At 41.2% G+C, this 26,979-nt stretch overlaps 1 protein-coding gene across 1 annotated transcript; it reads right to left on the bottom strand.

Moving 5' to 3' along the window:
• Positions 1-1,634: 1,634 nt before the first annotated feature.
• VCPIP1 (valosin containing protein interacting protein 1) lies at positions 1,635-18,677 on the bottom strand. Its single transcript, XM_082308354.1, has 3 exons — positions 15,870-18,677; positions 10,590-10,676; positions 1,635-7,697 (listed from the first exon to the last, which is right to left on the bottom strand). The coding sequence occupies exons 1-3, from the start codon at positions 18,577-18,579 to the stop codon at positions 6,826-6,828; spliced, it is 3,669 nt and encodes a 1,222-aa protein (XP_082164480.1). The 5' UTR covers positions 18,580-18,677; the 3' UTR covers positions 1,635-6,825.
• Positions 18,678-26,979: the final 8,302 nt, after the last annotated feature.

Genomic DNA, 26,979 nt, shown 5'->3' with positions numbered 1-26,979 from the left:
ATTGTATCATTTATCTATTGCTCTTATCGGCTGTAAGAGCAGCAGTATAAAGAGAGGACAATAAGCTTACAAAAACATCCATGGTAAAAATGATTCAGTATGCAAGTCCAAATGGCAGATGAAAAGCAGAGAGGAAAGCGCCCAAGATCAGAAGAGACCTCTTTAGGATTTGCAGAGTCTGCACAAATGCAAGTGGGAAAGACAACAGAGGTTAGGATTAGGGGGTAGCGTCTGGCAAGTATCTCTCTACATTTATACAACAATGTGACAATCTGAAAGAAGCTTCATTTTAAAGAAAATCTTATCTACTGAGTTGACAAAATAGCCTATAAAATCAAGTTTTCTTATTCTGAAAGAAGTTGCTTGAACCGTGCCTTAAAGGTTTATAAGAAATGACGGTGCATGTCACGCAGCCAGGCTCCACAGACTATTGGCTAATAAGAACCATAGCACCTTCTAAACCTTCTTCTAATTTCTGGTAACTTCCTTCCACCTGCTGTCTTTCTTTTAATTTTTTACTTATTGAATACAAGTTTCCAAACAGCACAGACCCAGTCCAGATCTGCAGGATCACTTTAGAAGTGAAATTAGATTTGCTACCAGCAAGACAAGCCACTAGAAGTATTATTTCCAGCAGAAAACAAAATTAGGTAGTCATTTAAAAAAACAGAGGTGGATGAAGTCCAGATACAAGTCTGTGCAGCTATCTCTTAATCATCAAATCAATGCCTTTCATTAACAGAACAGAGAATAATAGTCTTTTCTGAAGCCTCTTAAAGTGTCTGCGAGTTACTGCAACAGAGGTCATGCTTACACTAAAGCCTAATGCCTTTGATGGTTTTAATAAATGTTCAGAATCACCCAGCGTACATCAATTTAGGTAATTCAAATCAGAATAACCCATTTCAAATCAGCTGTGGCAACCAGGTTTCCGTAACGTTAGCTCGGCCATCAAGTCTACTATGGATCCAAACACTACTACTTTTCCTACCTATCATTAAGAAGTAAATATTCAAAACATCACGAATCAGTGGAAGCCAACATAAATCAAAGTCTCAGTAAACTCCACTCAACAGTAAGTAAAGCGACACAGTTTCCATTCACTTTTCAGTCAATATACGTGTTCAAATCGACTCTTCATAATACCAAAAGCACCTTCCACAACTCACTACACATGCTGATGAACATCCAAGGTTCACTCTCACCCTGATCCTAGGGAGAAAATTATGCTGTGAGGGGTCTTGTTCTGGCAGGAAGGTGGGGTTTTGCAGGGATGTTAGAACGGTTTTGCTATGAACATAACTAAGGAAAAAAAAAACCCAAACCCAACAACTCCCATCTAAAATAAAAAAAATAAGCAGATATTAAGGCTGTACAACTAATAGCAGAAGAAAAATGAAAACACTTTGAAAGCACTCGTAACTTGGTTGCTTCATACGTCCAGTGCTGGTTTTGGCTCAGATTACAAACACTGCATTAATAAAGGTGAGTAAATTTCTAGCTTAGCATTAAGCATTTAAGCCTTTGAAATACAAATCTTCCGAAGGATAATTTTCAATTCTTCATGATATGACACGCAATCAAAATTAACTCCGTATATTTACACCCATCATTTTAAAGAATGCTTTAATGCTAGCACACTTTGATTTAAAGCCTTTCAATAAATACAGGAAGAAGTAACACAGAGTTTTGCAGATGGGTTTTATGACTTCTTTTTAGGCTCAAAAGTTATGATTACAGCCAATTTTTGAAACCAAGTACCACATGTAGCTGGTGAAAAAAGCACAGAGATAACATTGACAACTACTTAAATTCATCTTTGAGTATTGCCAAATTTTCGAAAGCCTAGTTCTTCCAAATTATACTATTCATTCTTGCATATTACATGCATGCATTAAAATTTTGCTTTGAAATACATTTTCACCAGTGTTTCAAGCCACAGATTGCAAGATATCTTAAATGTCATGTATGACTTGGTCAGCATTTTTCTACAGCTTCTTCTTGGTGACAACTTTGAAAAAAGATCCAGATCTCAGATTTTGGTCTCAAATATATAAAAACCTCTTTTAAAAAATCTCTCAAATTCAAAGGTCCTATGTGTTTAATGAAATATTCAAAACAGGTATGAGGTCAAAAAAAACTTTTCCATAAAGAGTTTTTCTTTCAAAAAAGTTTCTTCTAAACAAAAACATAACTAAAGCAAAATGGATGATATCAGAGTTTACTTTTCTAAGATTCGTACCGGTTTTTCAACTTCTGTACTAGCATTCATGTATGCGAGTATAATGCAATTTATATGTAGAATGCAGAAGTTAATATAATTACAACTCATTCATTTTGTAGCCAAATCAGTGTTAATTAAACAGGCTAATGTGTGAAAGGCTAGATAAAAGTTGCACCTTACAAAACCAAAGCAGATGTTTTAACTTATAGTTTTAATATAGCAATCAAAGAAAATTCCAAATACTGTACAGTGAAGTGTAGTATAGTACACTATATACTGTTATAATACACTATTGTTACATTACAGATAAAAAAATCAAATATAATTAGTACAGCAATCACAAATAAAACAAACCAAACTGTGCTGGGTAACAGCCAGTACTGTGAAGATGGTATAGTTTCTATGCTAATTTATTTTTAATTCAACATGTAAAGCACTTACTGTTTAAAAAGATTTGTTTTCTAAATATATACACTATTTTAATTCTTATTTATACATTTTAAATAGCATTCCCTCCTAAAAGTGCACTCTTTCCTTTCTTGGCAATAATCCTCATTAAACGTAAAATAATTCTGAAAATACCACTCTTGTTTCAACCTTTTATTGCTCAACCGCAGGCATAAGGGCTCAGAGGGAATCCTGCATTCTAAAGATCTTAAGCAACTTCTTCAATTTTAAGAAGCTAAACTGATAGCCACAAGCAAAAAAAAAAGAAACCACTTACTGTTGTGTTTTTTTTTTTTTTTAACAGAAGGATCAACTTCATATTATTATTATTATTTTACAAAAGCGTGTAGATTCTGCTATTTGAAAATGGGAGCCAAACAAATGTAGAGATAACAGTGGCATCTTCTTAAATCATTCATTTTTCATACATTTCAGATCAAGCATCGCTCTCCCAATTGTAAGCATACTATGACTCTTATTACCTGGCATTTTCAGCGCATTGAAAAAGTAGCATGCGACTCTGCTAACCTTGTGACGGCGACAACAGATTCTACTTTTTGAAAGACTGTAAATTAAGCATTTTGGTCTTGAAAGTATGCCTGCTGTAGAGGGTTGTTAGCATACAGCCTTGTGGCACCGTGCCTCTGTGGCGCTGCTAGAGCGTTCTGTCGGTGCCAGCGTCTAGCTCCCATTTTCTGTCTATCAGAAGACTAAAACTGTATGGGATTCACAAAACCAACAGTATACATTGCTGTTTTGTGACTGTAACAGTGAAGATATCCCAAATATATTTATATGATTTCATTTGAAAAGCTGTTATTTATTTTCCCTCACTGAAATGCAAACAATTCACAGAGAAACAGCAATATCAAAAAGTCAACCTTTCTAAGCAGCCAGCCACGTGAAGTAGTAAAAATCTTGCATTTGCCTGGAAAACTGATCTGTTCTCTTGAGGTTTCCCATAAGCTCATCAGCAATCTAGTTAATTCTCTTTTTTTTAATCATCTCTCATTTAGCCTATACATACTAAGCCATAGTAAAGTTTAGGATTTCCAAATACTTTTAAGTCTTGTTTGTCATGAGACACTCTGTAGAAGGTGGCTGGCCCCTAGGCAAGAAAGTAATCAAGGCAGGTACTGAAAAATAATTTAGAACCACGGCCTAAGTCCAGAGGCAATTCAATAGCAAGAAGTTGGGGGTTTGTTGAGAAAGGGACACTCTTCACGCCATTTGAGAAGTCCTACTGACAGGGCTTCGCACCCACAATGACTCAACATCTTCCCTGCCCTTGTGCCCCGCCACCATCTGCCTGACTGGAACAGGCAGATCCAACAAGCACACTGGTGCTCCTAAGACAGGCATACAGATTTGCCTCAACTTACGTTTGCACCCACTGCTAGCAATCAAATGAAACGTCTCTTCAAAACTTACACTTCAGTGTTCTTTATTTCACTTCTCCTGTACAGTTACACATCTCACCGGCATGTAGATGAAGTTTAGCTTCACTTGAGAGTATCAAAAGCCGTCTTTCTCAAAAACACTGATATTTAAATGCATGAGAAAGCTACGTGAAATAAGAACACCGCAAAGAAATATGCACAATCCTGCTTTACACCAGAGGAATTCACGTCAGCGGATCTTGCGATTTTGACACCACCTTACCATTCCTTTTTGAGACCATTTTGTTGTAGGAACTGGAGAGTTCTGATCTACATGACTTGAGTGGACCCGAGATGACCCTAAGGGTGAATCAAACAGAGCTACTATCTGTGTCTATTTCTATTTAGGTAAGAAGGAAAATGTCAAATTACTGCTGAAATGGGAAGTGTGTCAAAATTAAACCGAGCCTTCCTCTTTAAACAGTAAAAGGCACACAAACTTCTGTAGTCTTACCAGAAAGGCATGAAAGAAGTAAGCAACTTCCCTTGAAATAAGGATGATGTGCAATAAATATTTCAATTTATTTCAAACTTAGAATTCTCTTATATACACTGCCTGTGTTTTCTTTTCAGCTGAGGAAGACTTCTTTTTTCTAAAGAAAATGTTAAAAATCTCTAAGCGATAGTTACCTTGTCTAAAATGGAAGAAATCCAGGAGATTCCTCAGCCTCTCCTGACTTAAACTCCTTCCCAGGAACACGCCACTGCTATACTCTCCTAAACATCACACTGTGACAAAGCACAAGCCTCTACGCAACATTTTCTATATAGAAGTAGCCTTCAGACAGCTAGACTGATTCATGGGAGACTAAATGTTTTCAGAAGTCCTGGCAGGCTTCCAGCTGCTGCATGTGCATCCTGTTTCTCATTGAATAAGCCCTGCCAGTTAATCAGTGCATCAGCAAGGGCTGTTCTGGTGAGCCAAATTACTTCATACATTCCAAGCTTCCAAATTGCTAACTTACAGGTTAGCACCTTAAGATCTTAAAATTTTTCATTTATTTGTGAAAAGGCGATTCTTATTTTTTTACCTAGAAGTAGTGTACTAAATCATAAAATATTTATTCCCTCTACATAAAAAGTTAACCAACAGAGGCATTTTAATTTGCTTTGACAAAACAGGGGCTATTCTTTAAGTGACTTGCTTCAGTTAATTTTTACATACAAAAATAAATCCTCCCTCCTGGGACTTTTTATCATACTAATGCTTAGAACTGTTTAAGTGATTAGAAATGTAAAAAGTGAGGAGACTTTTCCGAATACAAACATATACAATACAAACAACATTTGTGAACTGGTAAAAACCCACATGTGCACAAACACAGACTTCAATATTTAAATGCTCTTAATTCCTTTGAAGCTGTATGAACATCTTTCATCCATTCAATGTTATTTTACCATTAGAGGAAGCAACAATAGTGCACTTAAATATGACTATGGAGATAGGAAGCAAAGTGCAGTATCAGATACACATTCCATCCTTAGGCAGCAAGCACAAGGGCTGCTTCTCAAGAACTAGCACTGCAGGTCTGATGAACATGCTACTTAAGTGGATACCAGCTATATTATCACTGACGCAGCGAAATCTGCATCACACACTGAAGTGAGGCTAATAGAGGTGGGCAGGCTTTATAGACACTGAAACAGCATGTATTCCTTGTTTCCATGGAGTAAACAGTGAGTTTTCAAAAGCTCAATTATCACTGAACACTTTAGGGTAATGTATGTTAGAGAGTCATTTCCTTCCAATAAATTGTTAATTTGCTCTGAAGAGGACAGCTGTTATTTAATTTTTGCCATTACTAACCAATGCTAGTAATCAACATCTTTTAAAAAAGAAATGGATTCGCCATTGAACATTTGTTGTTTCTTGCAATTGCCAACTCCTTCTCTCCTGTAGTTGTATTAAAAGTTGCACAACCTCTGACCAGCTCGGTATTTGGGAGGAAATAAAAACATGCTATCACTTACTAACAGAGCACCAAAATGGTTGTGTTGGCTCAGACAGCCATGCATAACCACACCACATTCACTTTATCTTCATCATACACTACGTAGCCTTTTTTCTAACTTGCTTAAACTGACGATATGCAGAAATTAGAGAGTTTACTAAAGTTACACTTATTCCAAGATTTCTGACAAGCGTATACAGCTGTATGAATGAAAAAGTTTTTAAATCGGAGGAAGTGCCAGCCCAATGTAATTAAAGTACTGTATATGCTGCATTATCAAATTTAGCAGAAGTTTAGTTTCAGTTGCTTTTTGAAATTTATGTATAATTCATGTTTATAGTGTATTTTTGAGTGGAATTAAGTACCTGGGACAGGATTAACTTTGTCATGTTTCTAGTTTTGTCTGTTCTAGCCTTTCCAGTAACCTTAAACTAGTGTGGTAAGAACCTTGCATGGGTTTAAATTTTAAGACTTTTAAGGAATTAAAAATTACAAAGAATTTTCAAGAACCCACATTTACAGCAGATATTCATCTCAGTGCATTTCCTAATAACTAATTTACAGGTAACAGAGCCAGCCTGGGCAGCAGTATGGTAATATTGAAAGCTATTGCCAATCACACACTTGCTTATCATGCACTGAATAAGATGATATAATCTTTGACATACATACAAGATTTAATAACTAATCACTTTGTGTGGCCCAGCCAATAAACATTACATTTGAACAGTAATTTCTTCTACCCTTATTAGATTTTAACTTATCAAGAGTGATCCATTGGCTCAGTTGCATTAGTGATTCCTGCATCTTGACTATCCATCTCCTCAAGCTCCTCAACAGAATTTCCCTTTTGTGCTTTAGACCTTGCAGGGAATGTTGTTCCCACAGAATTCACCATGTTACCATCAGTTGATTCAGTATTCAAGTGTTCAGTACCACCTGGTGCAGAAAATGGTTCGGGTAAGCCAGCCTGAAAGCTCCCAGTTTTAGCAGTTGAACTCACTGCCTCTACTTTTCTTTGAGATAGATCAACTGACGCTGACTGCTCTGTATTCTGATCCCGCAAATGTCTATCCATTGAAGCCTGAATAGAAGAGATCATTTCCTGCAACTTTTTTCTCTGTGCCTCAATCAAAGTGGGGTCAAGCTGCCTGCTGTCTCTCATTGTCACAACTCCCGGAGCAATTCGGATAAGCTCACTGTTACCAGAAGCAGCTGTGAATACAGAAGGCTCAATTTTAGCAGAAGGACTGAAGTCCGTTTCTGTGCTAGGCTTTCTCAAAAGTGGTGTTTCCCTGGCTCTTTGATCATGCTGTTGACTACTAGATGCAGTTCCTAGGGAATGGCCCTTTCCTTGAAACGCAGTTATGTTATGGAGTTGTTCAGATTTCTTTTTCACTACTCCACCGCTACCCAGCTTCAGCATTCCATGCGAAGGACTTGCTTCCCTGCTTCGTGAGGTGGCTTCTGCTCGCACTTGACTTAAGGCCTCTTTAACCAACTCTTCAACGTCAGGACCAATAGGAAAGTGCCCCGCAGCATCCACACACAGCTCTAATCTGTCTTCTGCTGCATTGTACACGAAGTTTTTACCAGGCAGATGAGGAAAAGTACAGTGCTTGCCATCAGCCAAACCTATAAAGACAGAAAAAGTTATTCAAAGTGCTAACACATTTTAAGGCACGCTCTGAATACACAGTAATTACTGTATTTAAACTTATTGCATCAAGTATGTAAAAACAAACACACTGAAACCTACTACTGTGGGAGAAAAACAATTTAGGCTTGTATGCCGTATGATAGCAATCACAGTATACCCCTAAGATGCCGCTGCCTTCTATGGTGATTCTCATCAAGAGCAGGACTGTAGTATTACTAGATAAAATAACCACCTTGCTGGGACTTGCAGTTCTAATACAACAGAAGTTAAAGAAATAGTATATGCTTGCAGTAACACAAAGCAAGCCAAACCCCATCACTACCACCACCACCCCCCGCCCCAAAACCACACAAAACCAAGCAACCAACCAAAAAAATCCAGAATACTGCCAACGAGCACATTTCAAATCACTGCCTATCTGGAGAAGTACTATTTAAGACCACTTCCATACTAGTTAGAATTGTAGTAGGATTTCAGGGCATACAACTGCTGCTAAGCTTGAGGAATTTCAAATTTGCTGTTTGTCATCTTCTCAGAGAGGAAGTGTTGCTAGATAAACAAAAGTGTTTCAGGCTTACTACATTTAGTAGTCCTGGAGATTATAACTACTAACCTTTACAAAACAAACATGAGGCATAATATTTTTGATCTGCTGTTTGTTTCATTGTCCCACTTACAATTTGACCTGTCTGCTAAAATTGAGAGTTCACTAGACAAATTTAAGTTCTGAAGCTGCTCTCTGTCAAAAATGGGCAACATCAGGGTTTCCAGTTTATCACCATAAAATACAAAATAACTCTTTCAACTCTTGTCCCATACAGGTTGTGGTAAAAGCAGTGAAGTATCACTTTACTGACGATGGCTTTCTGTGAGTTAAAAGCTATCTGCAGATGAAAACTTGGCTGCAACATCTCTTTTCACTTCAGTTCTATCAGCTATGCAAGGAGAGCTACAATAAAAAAAAAAATCACTTTATAAAAAGTGCCAGGAATTAATGAGACTTTTCCTCATATTCTCTTATAATTCTTGAAGAAAAACATCAGAAATTATGCAGAGGGGAAGAAACACAAAAGGCAAATCCTATTTCTGTGCTATCAAATACAATGCAGTCAGAACAAGTATTCTGGGCATCAGTGAAAAAGGTCACTCAATTTGAAATGTTCTTAAACTGTTTTTATACTGATGAACCAACTGACTAATCTCACTCACCCTGCACAGCTTCTGATTCACCTTTACAGTTGAAAAGAATCTACAGATGAGATTTTATTTCGAGAACTTGAGACATGTAGCTCCTTTCTTGACATATCCATGGGAACCAATAACCAAACAGCCAAAACACACAGAAAAAAATTCAACCCCAAACATCTATCCATCTAACTTAGCCTGATGATCATATTTTAACTACATAATTTACCAGCTCAACCTTCATTTGCAAAAGAGAGAGCTGTAACAGCTTCTATGATAGACCAAAACTGCCTCTGAAATTGCAATCCTAAAATCTCAAAATAAGATCTTAAACGAGATCTACTAAACCAAATTTCAATTAACAGTACCTACGCTTGATAGAAAGCTTTGTTCCAAATGTCCAGTATAATAATTGCATTATTACATTAACTAAAATATTACAAATAGGTAAGGAGCTTCTTTAAGTGAAAAAAAAAAAAATAGATTGTTGCACACTGTAATTGTTTAATGTGGAAATTTAGTAGTTCATAAAATGTTAAAATCATACAAGTATGTTAATGCTGAAATAGTAATTTTGCCTACTAAGGTAGTGCAAAATACCTGAACACATAGAAATGCAATAATGTTCAAATACAGAATATCATCTCCCACGGCCTTAGTTCTTTCATTGTCAGTTGGCAAAAATGACTTTTAAGTCAGGCATTTTCTGTGAGTTAATGACCAGCTGGATTCAAATCCCTTGGATTAATTTCAAGTTCTCAACTCTGGCTAGTCATTAATCAGTCCAAAATGTCCTTTTCCTCAGGTACTGTTTAAGCTAATTCACTTTCCACAAACAATACACCAGTCTTTACTGTACAAGCATAGTAAAAGAAAGAAAACTAAAAGGAAACAGATCTGCTATAAGACACTTGCATAATAATTCTATTACCTGGGCTAATAATTCAGTGAGAGGTAGTGGGCATTGAGTATATATATATATGTGAAAATAAACTTTAAATGAGAGAAAATAACTGAATAGTACTTTCTTCTCTAAAGAAACACATGTTATTCTTTGTAGGTAGTATTTGTAAAGCCAATCAAATATACTCTAACTACTTGCTTGGTTATTCAGCATATAGTCCAAGATGCGACATTTATCAATGCAAGAAGGGGATGGATAGCTTTGCTTTTGAACAACAGTCTTAGGAATATGAAAGACAAATTTAACCAACCATTTAAATTTAAAACATGCAGTACCCCTGTATAAAATATCTACTAAGCAGCACACTAGAAAGATGAACTGCTTATCCAGCAAGTGTTTTAAAGCGTAACAGAAACAGGTCCTATGATCTTCTCTTTGTTTGATCTTTCCAGAAAAAAAAATTAAAAATAATAAAAAAGATCAGTTGACTTACTGAAGTTGTTTGTACAATTCAGGAAGTTTAAATGGAGATGTATGGTTGTAGAGAAAATTTCAGAAAAGAAGAGATTTAAGTTGAATTAACTAGTCTTAGTCAGATTCCCTAGTCTTAGGCTCTCTGAGGGAGCATAAGGAGTTCTACAACATTATGAAACTAAAAAATGTACCATGGTAATAAAATAAAAATATATTTATGCTTACAAGTGACTCAATACCAATTTACAATTTTAAAGATTTGAAAACAGAGGAAGGAAGGGATAAAAACAAAAACCAAAAATACCTGTGGTTTTCTTCATTATGCTGTAGAATACTCCACCCTGCTGAAACAACTGAGGAAGCCCCTTTGCGTAAGACCAAACATCTTCTCCTGTAAAAATCAAACACAATCATTAGAATTAAACAGACATATTTTAACATTATAAACAATGGCTGAAAATGTAACTCTTTAAATTAAAAGCTGAATCCTCACTCTTTTCTATGCAATTAAGAATTTGAATTTTTATTGCAAATTTACAGAACAGGAGCCCAGGACATTGAGAATCTCTCAGGAAAACATACCATCATCTGCAGTCAAATATCCTACATGTTCTAGTACAAAGGTTCCCAAATCTGATTTCATCCAAGCTGCAGCTCCTGGTTCTTTGCCAGGCCTTACACGAGTCTCCATTCCCCTCCTACCCATGCTTTCAACATAAAACTAGGAAATGACTAACACACTTCCAAAATTCAAGCACATACCCTTGCACATTAAAACCTTAATTCTATATCCCTACACCTCCTCAAAAATCAGATCTCAATTTCACAGCTGCCATACAGCAGACTTTATACTGTAGCTGAGATAAAAATGTCCAGAAAGGCAGCTGTGCACAAGCTGTGTCTGTACCTTGCTTTTCTTGAGAGTTAGAAACAAAATACCAACTGTAAGGCTCCAGCAGTCCTGTGTAACTAGCATTTTTCAAAGATGCCAAAAATGGCATTGAAATGTGACAACTTTAAATGCCACTGAGAGGGAAAAAAAAATAGACCATGTAAGGAAAGGAATATAAAGAACAGAAAAATTGGGTTACAATGACAGAATATCAGTAGCCTAAAGCACCTGCTAAATCAGTTCAGATCTGCATTTTTACCTATGCCCTTTTCCTCATTTTACTAACCACTTACCTGCTTCAGAGAAGTGACGTGCGATGTAGCTGTCAAAGTAGTGCAAACAAAAAGCACTGATAAATTCCATTCTCCTGATGCAGAAACAACTACTGCACATATGCATTTTCAGAAAAAATTTCTTTTCCCGCTTCATATCCAACATTCAGGGAACATACTGAGATACTTTAAATAGAAATTGCACCCTTCTTTAGGCATCAAAATCTCAATAACCATGTCTCTCAATCTTCTATTAAAATTGGAGAATGTAAATCATCAACTAAAGTTAACTGGATGCACTTACTACTTAGAATAGAGATAGTAGGAATGTGTGAGGCTGTAAAATATTACTTCTTCGCTTGCTGTTAAGAGCAAAATAAAAGTAAGAAGTTATTTTTAAAAGCTTCCACATACTGAATGTAAGGCACATCTAAATCCCTCCTCGCATTTCTTTACTGCAGATCCCACAGCATACCCATGGCTACTCTCCTATCCCACCTGCCTCAGGTGAGAAAATGTTTCACCCTGGTGACAGCGGCATTATATGCTACATTATGCTTTGAAACACTTCACACCACTCTCCACCTTTTCTGTTTCCCTTCCCCGACAGGCACAGGACTCCGTACACTCCCCTGCTCCTCTGTCCCCCCACCAGAAGGATCCGCTGCTCTTCAGGTGTTATTCAAGCCCCCATTCTCTATAAAAAGTGCATCTTCATCCTGTTTTGTCTTTAGACATTTTAAAGACAGGAGACCTACACAATCTGATTCATTTTAAATGCATTCCCTTGAACCATATATGCTCTGGTTCATTGCATTCATTGGCACATCAAGCTCAGATTTGGCCTTCACGTCCTAGCAAGAACACCCAAGTAAAACCAACTACTCATCTTTCTTATTTTCCATGATCTACTGAAGAAGGAGGTCTTGTCTTTGACTTTATCCTGATAACTCCTCTCTACTGACTTGCTAATAAATTTGAAGCTCCTCTCCAGCTCTCACTGACCCACTAAAAAAAAAAAAAAATTAAAAAAAGAAAAATTTAAAAGGAGCATTCTCTTTTCTTCCCCACTATTGCCACCACTTTCCCTCTTCTTCAAACAGCTGCATGGATGGAAGACAATTACTGCTGATAACACACTCTCATGTTTTTGCTATTTCAAAAAGTGTTCACTGCTACCCTGCATCCCTATTCTCATTTACATTTTGAAATACACATCCCGATACACAATGGCTCCACAGTATCACTGCTGTGGCTCTTCATTTTCCCCCAAGCAGCAGCAAGCTGAAGTCTTCCTGATGGTTTAAATACTGCCCACAGGAATCAAAATAACCACTACACTGATAAGTAACAGACCAGAGTCATCAGTCTGCTGAAGCTTGGGGAGGCCACAGCCAGCAGCCACGCAGCGGCCGACTCCATACTAAGGACTCCTATACTGCTGCATCTCGCAATCCTTTCTTATTTGAAGGATTCCCTTCCACGAGACAACCACTGGGCTTTTAGAAGAAGCACAGTTTTACACATTAGTGGCATTCTCCAAGGAAAGATTCCCTATTCCCTCCAGGCATGATTTTTCAAGCCTTGCACCAGAGAAGCATCGTTGTTTAGATAGCCTTTTATGCAACACTAACAAGGACTACATGCAGAAAAGTACGGAGAGCAGGGCTCACGAAACAAAAGCATCAGCCACTGAAAGAAATACAAGCTAACTATGCTGTTTTGATAAAGAGATCTCAGACTGGAACACCAAAAAAACCCACAATTACAACTGGACTTTCCCAGATCAGAAGAACTAGTGTGTGTGATTCAACTAACCTACATTTGTGGTTTGCACATTTTTGTTGCTAGTTGGGTTTTACTGTTTGTTTTGGTTTTGTTTACCATGGGAGTAAGATGCTGATAGGTCACAAGTTAATTTGAGCGATCATTTAGTTAGATTAAAAACTCCCTCAAGACACTACATTTATCAAAGAGATGATGTTCTCTGCACTGTTCCCACTCCAGCACACATTCCCTCAGACCAGACCTCAGCCCCACAACATTAAGGTATGGCAGCAAATGAAGACTATCCTACCCACAAGCATGCCTCCTACTGCTGAAAAAGAGCAGGTACAGACTAACCTATGCCAGTGGAAGCCCAAGGCCATCACTTTGTACAGCAGAGAGGACACACAGAAGTGCAAAACAAACCAAAAACTCAGTTGATAAACATAGGTTACAGGGAACTAGAGTTGGCTTAAAAACAAGCTGTTTAAATCCAAGCAAATCCTGGTATGAATTAATACATTTAATTTAAAGCTGGCTATTTTGATTTCTTGTGCACTGACAAATTCGTCAATGCAAAACAAACCGATCCAAACAGATTCATACTTGGCTTGCGTGTATCCAGAGTGCTTCTGCATGGGTGTATGTAAAATCAGTTTAAAAATATAATGGTTTAACTATGCTAATGTAAAATTAAAATTCCTTTAGTCATTTCCTTATAGAATTCTGTATTTTGAGCTAAACAAAAATAGGGGAGAAAACATTATGCATGATTTTTTGTAAAGCTAAGTAGTCCAGAAATTACAGTATTTAATTTCCCAAGGCTTATCTTTAAGTTATATACATAAAAAATAAATAACATGGTCTAAAATTTTAATAAGTTAACTAGCTGAGACCAGAAAGGAAAAATTCTAGTAACTGAAATATGAAAGAAGCATCAAGTCAGCCTACAGGAGACCCTGTATGAAAGAAAAGCTTTTAAGCATCCAGAATTAATAGTTATAGATGTTTGAAGACACACTTTCACCATGGGCATGGGGGGGGGGAGCAAAGCGTGTCTGGCCCAGAGAGCTGTTTCAATACCATCTCCCCTCTACACATTCTAATCTGACTGTATTAGATGAATGCTTTTAGCAGAACAAAGTTACAGCAAGAGCACGCAGGATAAGCTGACTCTCAGAACTTTGCAGCATTGGTTTTTAGCAGTACAAAAACGTAATTGAGAAGCACTGAGGCCTCTTGTCCCAGAAAGGCTGAATATACCACCTCAAGGAACTGCCACCCCAACAATCTGAAGAAACTGCAAGGACTTAAGAAGTTTCTTAGAGTTTCCTTCCCCATTGAAAAATCACAATTGTAAGTAGTCAACTGTCTAGATCTTTTCCACAAGTATCTTTGAAGGGAAATTATTCAGTAGCTGCGTAAGTTGTTGTAACTGGTTGGTTTATCATTTGCTGACACTTTTACTTCTATTAGTCATGCAAAATGGATGCAGCCAGAGAAGGGTGAGGTAAATTCTATTCTAACCTGTGCTTCGAAAGCAGAGTCTAACAGCAATGAGAGTCAAAGACAAAAATTGATTCTTGAATACAAGATCAGCTCACAGTTTATAGATAAACACTTGTAAAAAAAATGAGACACCTCAATGCTGAAGTCACTGAGATACTTTTAAAGCGCCTCCGAATTTTTTGCAAGCCAGTAACTACATTTTCAGCAGTATTTCCTCAAAACAGGAAAGCACTCTTTGAAGCTTCATCTCAAAATTAAGACAGCTTTTAAACCTAACCTTTTCCTGCACTTTGGAACTGCAGCGTAAATGTCAGTGTGACAAGGTGGCTAGTGATTCAGCACGGTATCTTGCAAGAGACATGAGAGTACACAATCGGGCTTGGAAAGGAATCAAAGTTCTGCACGATGAACTTCTGACATACCACTCTGTGATTATGTAATTGTTTCGTTTCTGAAACATCACATGCTTCAGCCACGCCAAATCCCTCCAGCAAAAGGGAAGGCTCCCATAAAAAAAACCTGTAAACATTACTATTCAACTGGTTCATACAGCTAAATGTATGATAATTACTGTTCTACTTCCTGCCAGTAAGCAGCAAGAACTGTGAAACCTGATGAAGAAAGTACACAAATGAAGGTCCAAGTCTCCTGAGTCCAAATATGAAAATAAAAACCACAAGCACCTGAGTAAAGTCCTTTTGTCTTCAACTATTAACAGTTAGTCAGATTTATATGACCTTCTCACTTCTCACTTCTGCTCTGAATTTATTGCCTGAAATCTGAGGGAGATGTAGGAAAAAAGAGAGCATGTAGCTCACACACATACATCAGATGTGTGCCTAATGAGAGACAGGAAAAACAGAGAGAGAGACAGACAGAAGAGGAAATGCAACAACTTCTGAACAGCAATTTTTAAAAGAGGACTTTATAGCAAAGAAAGAACAAGTATCTCATATACACATTTTTAACACTCAACAAATCACTGACAGCATGTTACATGTTATTCTAATAGAGGAATGAAGGAACTAACCTTCTCCATGGTTACAGAAGAGAAAAAAAAAGATAGGTATGTAACTACAGTTTGTAAAATGTTCTCTTCTACTTAAAAATACAATTTTAAAGTATAACTTAAAGTCAGCCTTACCCATTAGTGTTGCTAGAAGACAGAGAGAATACATCTCCTTATCGACTTGCTCTTGCAGTTCCTTCGATGAGATTTTACTAGTCACAGCAACATCTTCATGCTTCACGGCATGGGCCGAGTGTGCTGAAGCAGACTGCCTGCCTTCCTCCTTACCTTTCAGGATTTCTATCGCAATCCTGTCACCATGTTGCAAAGGAACAGGCTCATTTTCCATGCCTTCTTTGGGAGGCAGCAGCTCTTTAGGAGGAAAGCCATAGCGAATACATTGCAAATACGGAGGAATATTAAATTCTCTTGCTATGCTTTCCTGTAGTTCCAAGAAGGTGGTAGTGCACTTTAGGGTAAGCATTGACTGCCTCCCATCATTTGTGGTTATTCGAATTTTCTTTTCTTTTGTAGATGTTGGAGAATACGGGGTTTTTGTTGGTGTAGCAGGTGCAGATGATGGCCCCTCACGAACAGCCCCAGGAGAAGCAGTCCTAGGTTGCCCTTTATGCTCTTGTTTCAATTTTTCACTTTTCCGTTTTTGCATTACAGAAGCCTGGTCTGCAATGTTCTGCTGAATAGTTCTTTCAGCTTTGCTCATATTCAGCTCCTCCTTGTGCAAAGTTTTTGTCTTCTGCCCAGTCAAAATAATTTTGGTTGGAAGTTGCGACTCTAACTCTTGTCCTTGCTGTACATCGTCAGCTCTTTGGGCGTGAGCACCATCAATATTTACAGGAGTATAATCATCAGGGTTCTTTTTGGCGGTTTGATGCAGTATTGTGTTGACAACCTTCTGAACAAGAATCTCACTACCAAATTCCCCAGGGAAGTGCTTGGTAACAAGTTTCATGGCGACGTCATACACGTTGCTGTTCAGAGATGTGTCGCTTTCATACTGGAACCAGTAGACTGTCTCTCTCACCACTCTTCCACCCCACTCTAGAGTAATGGGAAAAGCTTCAGGGAGATTATCGTATTCTTTACCTTCCCAGTAGTGCTTGAATCCACAGCCACATTTCCCACCTGTAGACCTAGTATTGGTTCTGTCTCCATCCAAATACGAAACAGATCCATCTTCTCTGACACGACGCACTAAGTTACCATGACACCAGTTACAAGCAGTCAAACTACTCAGGCTATAGTCTGGTACCAGCACATCCTTTGCGGGGTTGTAAGAACACACCAAACTGTTCAGGGGAAAACTGTAATTTTTATCAGGCCTTAGTTGGCCATGGGTACTTTTTGCCAGGTTATAGAGTTTCCCCCCAGGAGCCAGCCACTCCGGAGGAACGTGATGCTCTGAAAGGGCCCCGCAGATGAGGCACCTGTGAAGGCGGTTGTCCATCACTGCTTTTTTGGCAGCTGCAGTGACTTCTTCAGGCTGGACTCCTATTACACCAGTCCTTCTGTAGAAATACTGATGTACATCAGCTACAAGACTGGGATGGATACCGTGCTTACTCATGAAAACCTCCTCCATTGCAGCAACGAGCCTCATCAAGTACTTATCTTGCAAACTTCTGTCTCCTCCAATAACACAACCACCATCCTCCTCTAACTTGATGTATTTTTTGATGAGGTCTTGAGGAACTCCCCAGGCTTTAGGAAGTAGCTTCCTAGGCAGTTTAGGTAAAGCAGCACCTTTAATTCCAACTAGAGGAATATAATGGTTACGTCCTGAGCTACTCCACGCAATGCAGATCGGCTTGTTCAACATGCCATCTTTCCCCATGCATTTTTCTAGAGGTACCAGACCAGGGAGGAACGTCGCTGAATAATCTCCGGAGCTTCGCATTCCGCTCAAGGAGTCTAACAGGATGATTGGCCGGTGAAGCACGTTGGCCAGACCAAAGATGTGAATATTCCTAAGGCCCATTGGCACACCTTCTGGAGGAACAAACAAAGGGTCACATTCGTTGATGATGTCCTCCCACTCCGCTGCATCAATAAAGTCATGGAAAAGCGCTTTGTAGTGACTCAGATTCTCCTCAAAATGCTTCTTTAGATTCTCTCGCAGAGCGTGCCAGAACAGTTCCCTGCCAACAAGGGCCCGCGAGACTGCGTGGACGAGGCAGTGGCCATCTCCATCCACGTGGACAGGAATGAGGCACTCCTGACTGTTGTTGGCCTTCTTGATGTCTTCCAGGGTGTCGTGCAGGTAGATGAGGCTGCCAGAGCGGTCCTTTCCGTAACCAATGGTTTCAACATGCTCCGGCTCAATGAGGAAGGCGCGGTCACCCAAGAGGGAGCAGTCAAAGATGTCTCCCTGGTTCATCTCCGTGAGGAGCTTGGCTTTGCCCGTTTGCTTATCCATACCGTAGCGGGCCAGGATGGGGGCCAGGAGCTTGCAGTGGTAGTTGGAGAGGCCCATGACTTTGACGATCTCGGTGTTCCTGCGGGGCGGGCCGGCGCCACTGACGCCCAGCAGCGCGTTTCGCAGCAGGTTGTGCAGCACCAGGTCGGGGTCCGTCACCTCCTCCACGGCCAGCAGCTGCCGCTGCTCGTGGCGCTGCCCGCAGTCCGTGCACTCGATGCTGCCGCTGCTCTGCGGCCCGTGGGCCGGGAAGAAGAGCCGCGCCTGGCATTTGGGGTCGGGGCAGGTGCCCGAGAAGATGCGCCGGTCCCGCTTCTTGGAGGCGGCCGGAGGCGGCGGCTGCGGCTGCTGCTGAGGAGACGGCGGCGGCGGCGGCGGCGGCGGCTGTTGCTGCTGCTGCGGCCGAGACATCGCTCCGCTCTGGCCGGGCTTCACCCCCACCCGCGCTCCTCCGCCCTCACAGGCTCATCCCCTGCGCCCCGGCGAACGGCCGGCGCCTGACAGATGCCGCCGCCGGTGCCGTCCGCCAACCGCCCATCCACCGAGCGCCCTCCCGCTGCTGCCGCCGCCGCCGCCGCCGCCGCTCCGCGCCCCCACCCCCGCCTGCCCCCCCCGGCAAACGCGGAAGCCGCCGGCGCCGCCGCTTACTGCCTCTTCGCTGCCTTAGCCGTTGCCCGCAACGCAACGGCCTCTCGCACTTCCACGCTAACGGCGCAGGCGCGGCGCCGCGGGGGCTCTCGGGAACGGTAGTCTTCGCCGCCGCCACGGCCCGGCGCGGGGAAGGGAGCGGGGAGCGGGCGAAGACTGCAGGGGCCGTGATGCCAGGCGGCGGAGGCGGGGAGGGGGCGGGGCGAGCAGGGCCGGCCGCCCCGCCCCGCGGGGCTTCTGGGAAGCGTAGTCTCCCGGCGGGCGAGGCGCGGCGGAGGGGAGCCGGCAGGGACACACTTCGGGCGCTGTGCGGCCGCCGGCTGCGCTTCCCCTGGCGGGCTGTGGGGGAAGGGCAGGGTGCTGGCTTTAAGGTGACACCCCCACATATGTGTCCCTCTTCTGCCCGCCCCAGCGTGAAGACTGAAGCAAGGCTCCCTCCCTGTCACCTGTCCCTCTGGGCAGGCAGCCGGGGAAGGAGGCTGCTCACGCTGCCCGAGGGGCTCCGCGCCGCCGCCGGGCCTCGTCCCCCGGCTTTGGCCTCCATCTCCTCACAGCGCTGCCTGGCCGAGCTCCAACAGGTTGCCGCCGCCGAGGGGCTGACAGAACGGGGCACGGCAGGCGGCCGGGCCCCAGCCTGCGCCTCACCGCCGCTGTGCAGGGGGCCCGAGTGCCCGGGGGTGACCCCCCAGGGCCTCCCGGCCATGGAGGTTTTCAAACAGCACGGCGAGCGGCGCGTCCTCCCGGGCGGCCATCCCCTGCGGCCGTGGGCACGCGGGCTTCGGCCCACGCGAGTCACCGCAGCCAGGCCTGGCCCACGCGGGGCTGGCGTTGGCGGCAGATACACCCGCGGCGGGGTGTCGCTTCCCGAGCAGCTACGCCAAGCTGCTTCCCCGGGAGGTGATCTATCTATACGGAGGTGTTCCCCAGCTGCCGGCTGCTGATAGCGCCGAAACAAGGCACGAGGGGACGCGAGAGCAAGTTGTTAGCGCAAGTGATCCCTCCTGCTGGTGCTACATAAGGAGATAATGAGGGAATGGAGCTGGTGCTTACGTTATCTCCAGTGGCCGTCTGAAATGATACTTCACAGAAATGAAAGGGAATAATGTTCACAACTTCCAGCCTAATTACAGTGGGCTGGCAGCATATTCACCCGGAGAGCTCGAGGAGGGTTACTGTCAGTGCACAGGTTTTTTTTAAGTTCTCTGGAAGCCATTCCAGATAGAGATTTATCCTTTAATAAAGGAAACAAAAGCTGAGCTTCTAGGGGACAAGGTAGCACCTCTCTGGGTATTGCCGAGTACCAGAGAGACCCAGCCCTACAAATACAAGAGCAAAAATGACCACTTCCTCCCTCCTCCGTCATCCCGGTTCCACCGAACAAACACCTGGCGTTTACATCCCGAGGCCTTACCTATTCTATAGTCACCCAAACGATTTAAAATTAGAAGAAAAATTATAGAGAACGTATTGTGCTTGTACTTTCCAATACAAAGAGCATGTTTCATTTTCATTAATCCATGAAAAGTAACTTATGCAGCTGACATTTAAATTATAAACATTCAGATGATTAATACATACAGAAAAATTCTGTTTGTGTGCTTTATCACAGGCTTAAGGAAAAAAATGTCTCCGGGCCTGGCCCTGTGACAGACTGAGCACCTTCCAGTGATGGCAGCAGAGCTGTGCGTGCTCATTCCCTCTTGGTACAGTAACTTGTCAAGCACAGAAAATATATATGCGTGTGTAAATGTATGCATTCCGCAGCATAATCTTTTATCTGATCTTTCAAAATCTGGGACAGGTTTGAAGAGGAAAAGGTGAAAGTTATGAGACAGATTTTCGTTCTTGCCTGCTACTAATTCTTTTTTATGTGTATGACGGTAAGGTAGCAGCATCACCAGCTCCATAATCCTGCCAATGTGCCTTGTACTTGGGGATAAATCAGCAGTCTATGCCCATTCATTCCTTAGTCTTCCCTTCATAAGCAGCAGGAACGCGGTAAAAATGCAAATAGGGGAGCCTCTGTCCTCTGTGAAACTGTGTGGCAGCTATTGAGAATGGGCACCACGCAGAGCATCGGACGGTGACAATCCTGTGCTGACCCGGCCTGCATTTTGAAGGGATGTCAAACAATTTTTCTGTAACATCACTGGCCTCTGCAGCAATCCATTTCTTCGCATATGGGAAATAAACACTTCTGTCATTGCTTAATAGTACTTTGTAGTCAATAATAGGTAGCATCCTGGTGAAATAATTAGCTTTTACTGTCAAAGCCGACGGAAATGTTGACGTTTTTACTTCTCTAGCCAGATGTTTTTATGAAAGCACTTGAGTAAAGTCAAAAGCTTTTCTCCTTCCTATTCCCTACATTAATTTCACTGATAAATGATATTCAATAGAGGAATCTATCTTTTATGGTGACTTGACCCTAATTAACATGAATGTTTTCGATGAATTACATTTGTAAGTGGTCCAGCTATATGCAGACTTATCATCGTGACTGATTTCCCAAGCAATTTCTGCAACAATAAACTTTCATTACAGAATCTTTGATAAAAATCACAATTCTCTGCTGAGCTAATAATTTATGCAAATTAAATGCATGTTTATTTACAAGCTTTATACACTGTATCTGGCAAACAGGATAAGGAAGTTCTGTGTTACATCACTGAATACAGGTCATGCAAGTAACTAAACCTTTAAGCAGCCTTAAAGGACGTTTCAGGAAATACAGTATCTGCCTTGTTAGTAGATACCCTACAGAAGTGTAGCAATGAGTCCTAGCAGAGATCACGGCAATAACCACACTATTTTCACAGGCAACGCAAACAGCAACATCACAGTCAGGAAAGCAGGATTACTTTCAAATCTACCACATACTTGAAGATCACACTGATTACAAAGTTAAATATACTTATAATGGGTCAGAAGAGTGAGTAATTATCAGCAACAGGATATATCTGAACCCCTGCTGCTTTGTTGATGAGAACCGAGCACTACCAGGCAAAATACCAGGTATTTGTTTCAGGGCCAGGATGCAAGATCTAAAATTTTAAATTTGATCTTCACCCAGTGCTGCTCCCTCTCTTCTGTGTCATTCACCCTCAGGAAATGCATCATTCCCAGGTGAAAGCAATTATTTCTCAGAGGGACTTTTTTCTCTGGAAGAGCAATGACAGAAGTTTCCAGCTAAACAGAAACAGAAGGCTTGTGCAGCCTGCCAAAGACCGGATCATGATAAACTAGAAGATGCTATATTTTGTCAAGAAGTTAAAGTTATTATCAGCCTTCAGCTACAACTCACCGTGCTCTCCATACCATGCATTATAGAGAAAGGATAGCTAAAATCTGGTGCTACCTTCATTGAATCCCTGGCAGAGCTGATCCTGCCTAGCCTGCAAGACTAGCAGTTTTGCCTGACCTGGCCCAAAAAGCACTCTACATTTCAGCCTTACACTCGAGAAGGAGGAGAGAGAACACACAAGTGTGAGCCAGAGGGCAGATGGCAGTATCATCACAACCCACAATGAGTGAAACTTTTTTTCTATTTAGATATGACACCCTAGTGTCTAAAAAGCATGGGTAGGCCCCCGACTGGATAGTACTTACAATATCATAAGTACGATTAGTAGTACCAGCTATCTACAAGGAGTCAACAGCAGTATGTGCTTCACCGCACAGAGCAGCTTCGAGTTCCGTGCAGCGTAGGCTCTTGTATTTATGCTCTTGTTAAGCCAGTTCTGCGCTCACTTCCAAACTGCTGCTGAACTGCGTGTATTTTGTGGCCCTTCACTTGAGCAGGCGTTATTAAAAGCCCAAGGATTAAGCACCACGCTTACTGCGGTATGCCGAAGGGGTGTTGGTCACGGGCCTCCTCGCGTCCTTGTCCTCAGAGGCAGCGTGCAGCCCAGCACAGGGTTCTGGAAGGACAGGAATCACCACTGAGCAACTTCAGTTCAGCTTTCATAAACCTTTGAGTTAATGAATGGTTAGTTGATGGTGGTTAGAAAACAGCATCTGGCTTATTTTGAGGACCTAGACTTGTAACTCTTGTCCTGGATACGTCCAACCGAATAGCTTCCATATCCCTATTCTACTGCCTTCCAATGATCTCCAAAATGAAAAACTCTTTTTCCTTCAGTGCTTTCACAGAGTCAGAGCTTGAACTGCTGCCATTGCAACAGGTTCTGCATTTCACACCCCTAATAGATGCACTTTGTTAACATTGATGTAATTCCTACACATGAGACCAAATTTGAGGCTGCTCAAAATGTGGTATGTGTGTTAGCAAAACAGAAGCACGTTAGGAAAACAACACACAAAAGGGAGATACTGGGCAGACCTTGTAATACTAATTACAACTATCCAAATAACCTGCTCAAAGGCTTTGCTGCTGCGAAGTCAATGTTCCCGATGTTTTTTCAGGGACAGCCTTGTCCGGTAAGAACAGCTCTACAGCTGACTCCCACGCAGGGGCAATCTTGGCATCCAAGACAAGCCGCTCAACGGGTACACTGTTTTTTTTTACCTGTGCTTTCCTTTTATTTCTTGGCTTAAAATCTGGCTCTGAGGCCCTATCTTGCAAGCAAATTAAATTGATTTCACATGCAAACTCCTCTGCAAAATTAAGGCCCCACATTTTTTATTCTGAATATCTCTGAGAGGTGATGCCAGCACAATTGGCAAACAAAATGGATTCATCAGGACTGTCAGTGTCCAGCAACTGTCAATAGAAAATCAATCTTTAGGGCAGTAGACCATTAAAAAAGAGGAGCATGTAAGTGTTATTAGCTTAGATGTGTAACCTGATTATAGGGAAGTCTCAACGGCAATTACTGTGAATATTTATCTGCTTTCCATAGCGCTCTGTCAAATACAAATTGAAGGAATGGTACAATCCCATTACACTAAAAGATAAATGCCTCAAAATAAAATAGGTTGAGCAACTAACACACTCGCTGCCGTATTGATTTGGATGTTCACAGCGTATGCGCAGTCACTGATCTCGGCAGCTGTTAAAGGTTTACTTAAATCTATATGACATTCATGTGTATTTAAGCATCCCGATTTACTGTCTGGTCCTTAGTGAAATTCTCTCTGCAAATACCCAGTTTAGTAGAGAAGAATGAGCAGCCATTTCCAGGACAGAAGAATTCCCAAGTCAAGGATGTAAATGGATAACAAAGACAATGGAATGCTTCTTACAGAGAACACAGAGCAGTGATGCCTGGCTTGTGGTTATGCTTAAATTTGGAATTATTTGACAGGTTGAAAGCCTGTATTTTTCAGAGTTGAAGACATAGGAGAGAACCTGGTACACAAATATGAAATGGTGGGATTGATCAGTTGGCTGAATAAAAGGAAAACAAAGCCACTCTGTCCTCAGATTGTCTCCTGAGGGTTTTAGCCTAGGTGTTGTTACAGTTCAAATATAAACTAGATGAACCCTTCAAACTGGTTTGTTGCCCTGTCCTTTAGCAACGAGCATAATATCCCATCTTCCAAAATGCACAAACACCCTTACCACCAGTAGCCAGATGTTATAAGTTTCCAGTTTTCTGATTGCTCAGAAGGTTCTTTGTCCTTTATACACCTATAAAGGTCTAAAGTACAGCTCTTGTGTGCATGAGTTCATTGCAGTTTACTAAACCTAACAACCCTCCAGTAAGTGGAATCTTCTACCATACTTCCTTGCCCTGGATGTGATTTCTCGGTATTGAAATAAGTGAAAAGGAGGTTTGTAAAAACAAAGAAACAGGTCCCTACTATGTGGCAGGAATTGCTTTGAGGAGAAGCTTTTTCTTGAAACTGATGTAAAACCATTTGCAGTAACAATGAAGATGTATCATCTACTTAAAAAAAAAAAAAAGTTACACCTTTTTTGCCTCTGAGAAGTATTTACTTCTAGCCATAAACTCAATAGCTTTTATCATGGGAAATGCATAAAGTGACTTTCAATTAACCGTTGTCCTTCACTAATTTTACTAGAAAAACAGCAACAAAAAACCCCAAATTGCTCCTGGAGACTATGCCATTTCTAATCTGTGTTACTCTTATTTCCATAAAAGTATGGATGGTATTTATCTCTTTAAGTACGATACTGGTAGTCCGAATCCGAAGCTACAGTCCATCAGTCTTGTGGGACAGCGTCAAAGCCTTCTCCTGTGTTATTTTGCTGCATTCAGCTCTGGCAGTAGGTGTCAGCAGAAGCCAACCAAGCGAACCTTCCCACTGGTCCCAGGAACTGCCACGCTCCGCGGATGATGATACATTAGTGCTATAAGGCACAACGACTTTGTCACTCTATTGCTTTTTAGCTGACTAATCAAATAAAGAAAACCAGAGGGTCCAACTGCTGAACATCCTAGATGACTGTACACTACTGAGCAAATAACCAGGACAAGCTTTTCTTACGCACTAAGATTTCACTAGCGTAGCAAGCGTGGTAGGGTAGTTCACAAGACACGTATTGATACAGAAGAACATTGCCGGCTGAAGAATGATGGAAAACCGTGATTTGCACGTTGAGAGCATGAGCGCCTGTTCTGAGGTCCAGAACTCATCAGGACATCTGCTCAAATAACCGCAACAAAATGGGGTTGAAGAGAAAGCAGCGGAAAGATCCCACTATGGCATGACTTTACTACAGAGCACTGCATAAGATCAGCCGATATAATTTTAAGGGGAGGATTTCAAATAAAATCATACTAACATCCTTCATTACCACCAAGTTCACTACTCAAATTAACAGATATCTGCTGGTAAATGGGTACAGTGGGAGAAAGCTGGCTAACAGGCAGAAAGTTTGAGAGAGACTCTGTTGATATAGGAGATGCAAGGCATCCTATAGGGAAGGCTTTCTAGATTTGAATCTGAGCAGATCTAGCTGAACGAACAAAAGTAGCAAACAAGTTGCACAACTGTTCATGAAATGATAAAAGAGATAAAGAAAGACAATGGACTTTTGAAACTCTCCACATTGCTGGATAAGATTTCATGGGAAGAAAGTAAAAATTAAAAGTAATTCTGAAAAAATCAGAGGTTACATGTGCCCAAACCATCTCAATCCAAGGAATAGTAAAGTGCAGAAAAATCAGCTTGGTTAAACAATAACATTGACCCCCAAACTCAAAAAGAACCATACCCAAAATAAAAAACTAAATCAAATTACCAAAGAGAAAGCGATATGGTCAAAAAAATCCAACAATGCCAAAGCAGAAAGTAAGACACAATTAAGGAGATAAAAGGAGGATATTCTGCAAATGCATTATTACTATGAGGAACGGTCGACAATGCCAGCCCAATATGGTAACCTATTTTCTCTCAGTGAGAGCAGGCCACGTACATGAGAAATGATAGCTGTCTTATCTTGGTATTTGTGAGTTTTGGTATCCTCTCACATTACACCTTGCAATCAAGCTAGCAGAAAATGCGCCGATCGGATACTGTTGTGCTAGGTAGAAAAGCCATGATTATAGCATACTTATGTAACCACGGCATATGCAGAGCAGCTGGTCACTACCAGACTGTAAAAGCATATCAAAATGAGGTTATGCAGCATCTGTCCTCAGTCTGTTCATTAATTACATGCAAGATTATACTTATTAAACTTGCGGGAAACACTAAGCTGGAAAGAGTTGCAAGCACTTTTGGGGAGAAATTTATAGTCCAAAGTTATCTTGACAAGCTGGTGAAATAAATAGGATTAGAAAGCAGCACATATAGTACTTTATTCCCACTTATAATCACAAGATAAGGGAGAAAATTTATTGGGAACATTCTTCAGAAAGGATCGGGGCATGCAGTGAATCACAAACTGATTGTGAGTCAGCCATGTCGTGTTGTTATGAAAAAGCAAAGCCTTGTAAAGGATTCAGAGCATGAGTATCACAGGTAAGACAAAATGATCAACATGGCAACTTGCAGCAAGCGAAGTGTGTGTTGGTACCTCATTTCAAGAAGCATGTGAACCAACAGGGAAAAGTCCAAGCTAGATGAACAAAAGATAATCATGGTCTAGAAAAAAGACGTGAGAGAAAGAGTGGATGTCCTCATCTAAGCACGCAAGAGCTAGGTAACTGAGGCTGGTATCACACGCAGACTGGAAGTAAGAGTCAAGATATCAGTACAGAAAGATGACACAAAATTAGAAGATACGAGAAA

The sequence above is a fragment of the Platalea leucorodia genome (genome assembly GCF_965183815.1).
Source record: "Platalea leucorodia genome assembly, chromosome: 1".
In the NCBI taxonomy this organism is placed as follows: Eukaryota; Metazoa; Chordata; class Aves; order Pelecaniformes; family Threskiornithidae; genus Platalea; species Platalea leucorodia.
The sequence above is the reverse complement of the archived record's forward strand: the minus strand, read 5'-3'. Positions and strand labels throughout refer to the sequence as shown.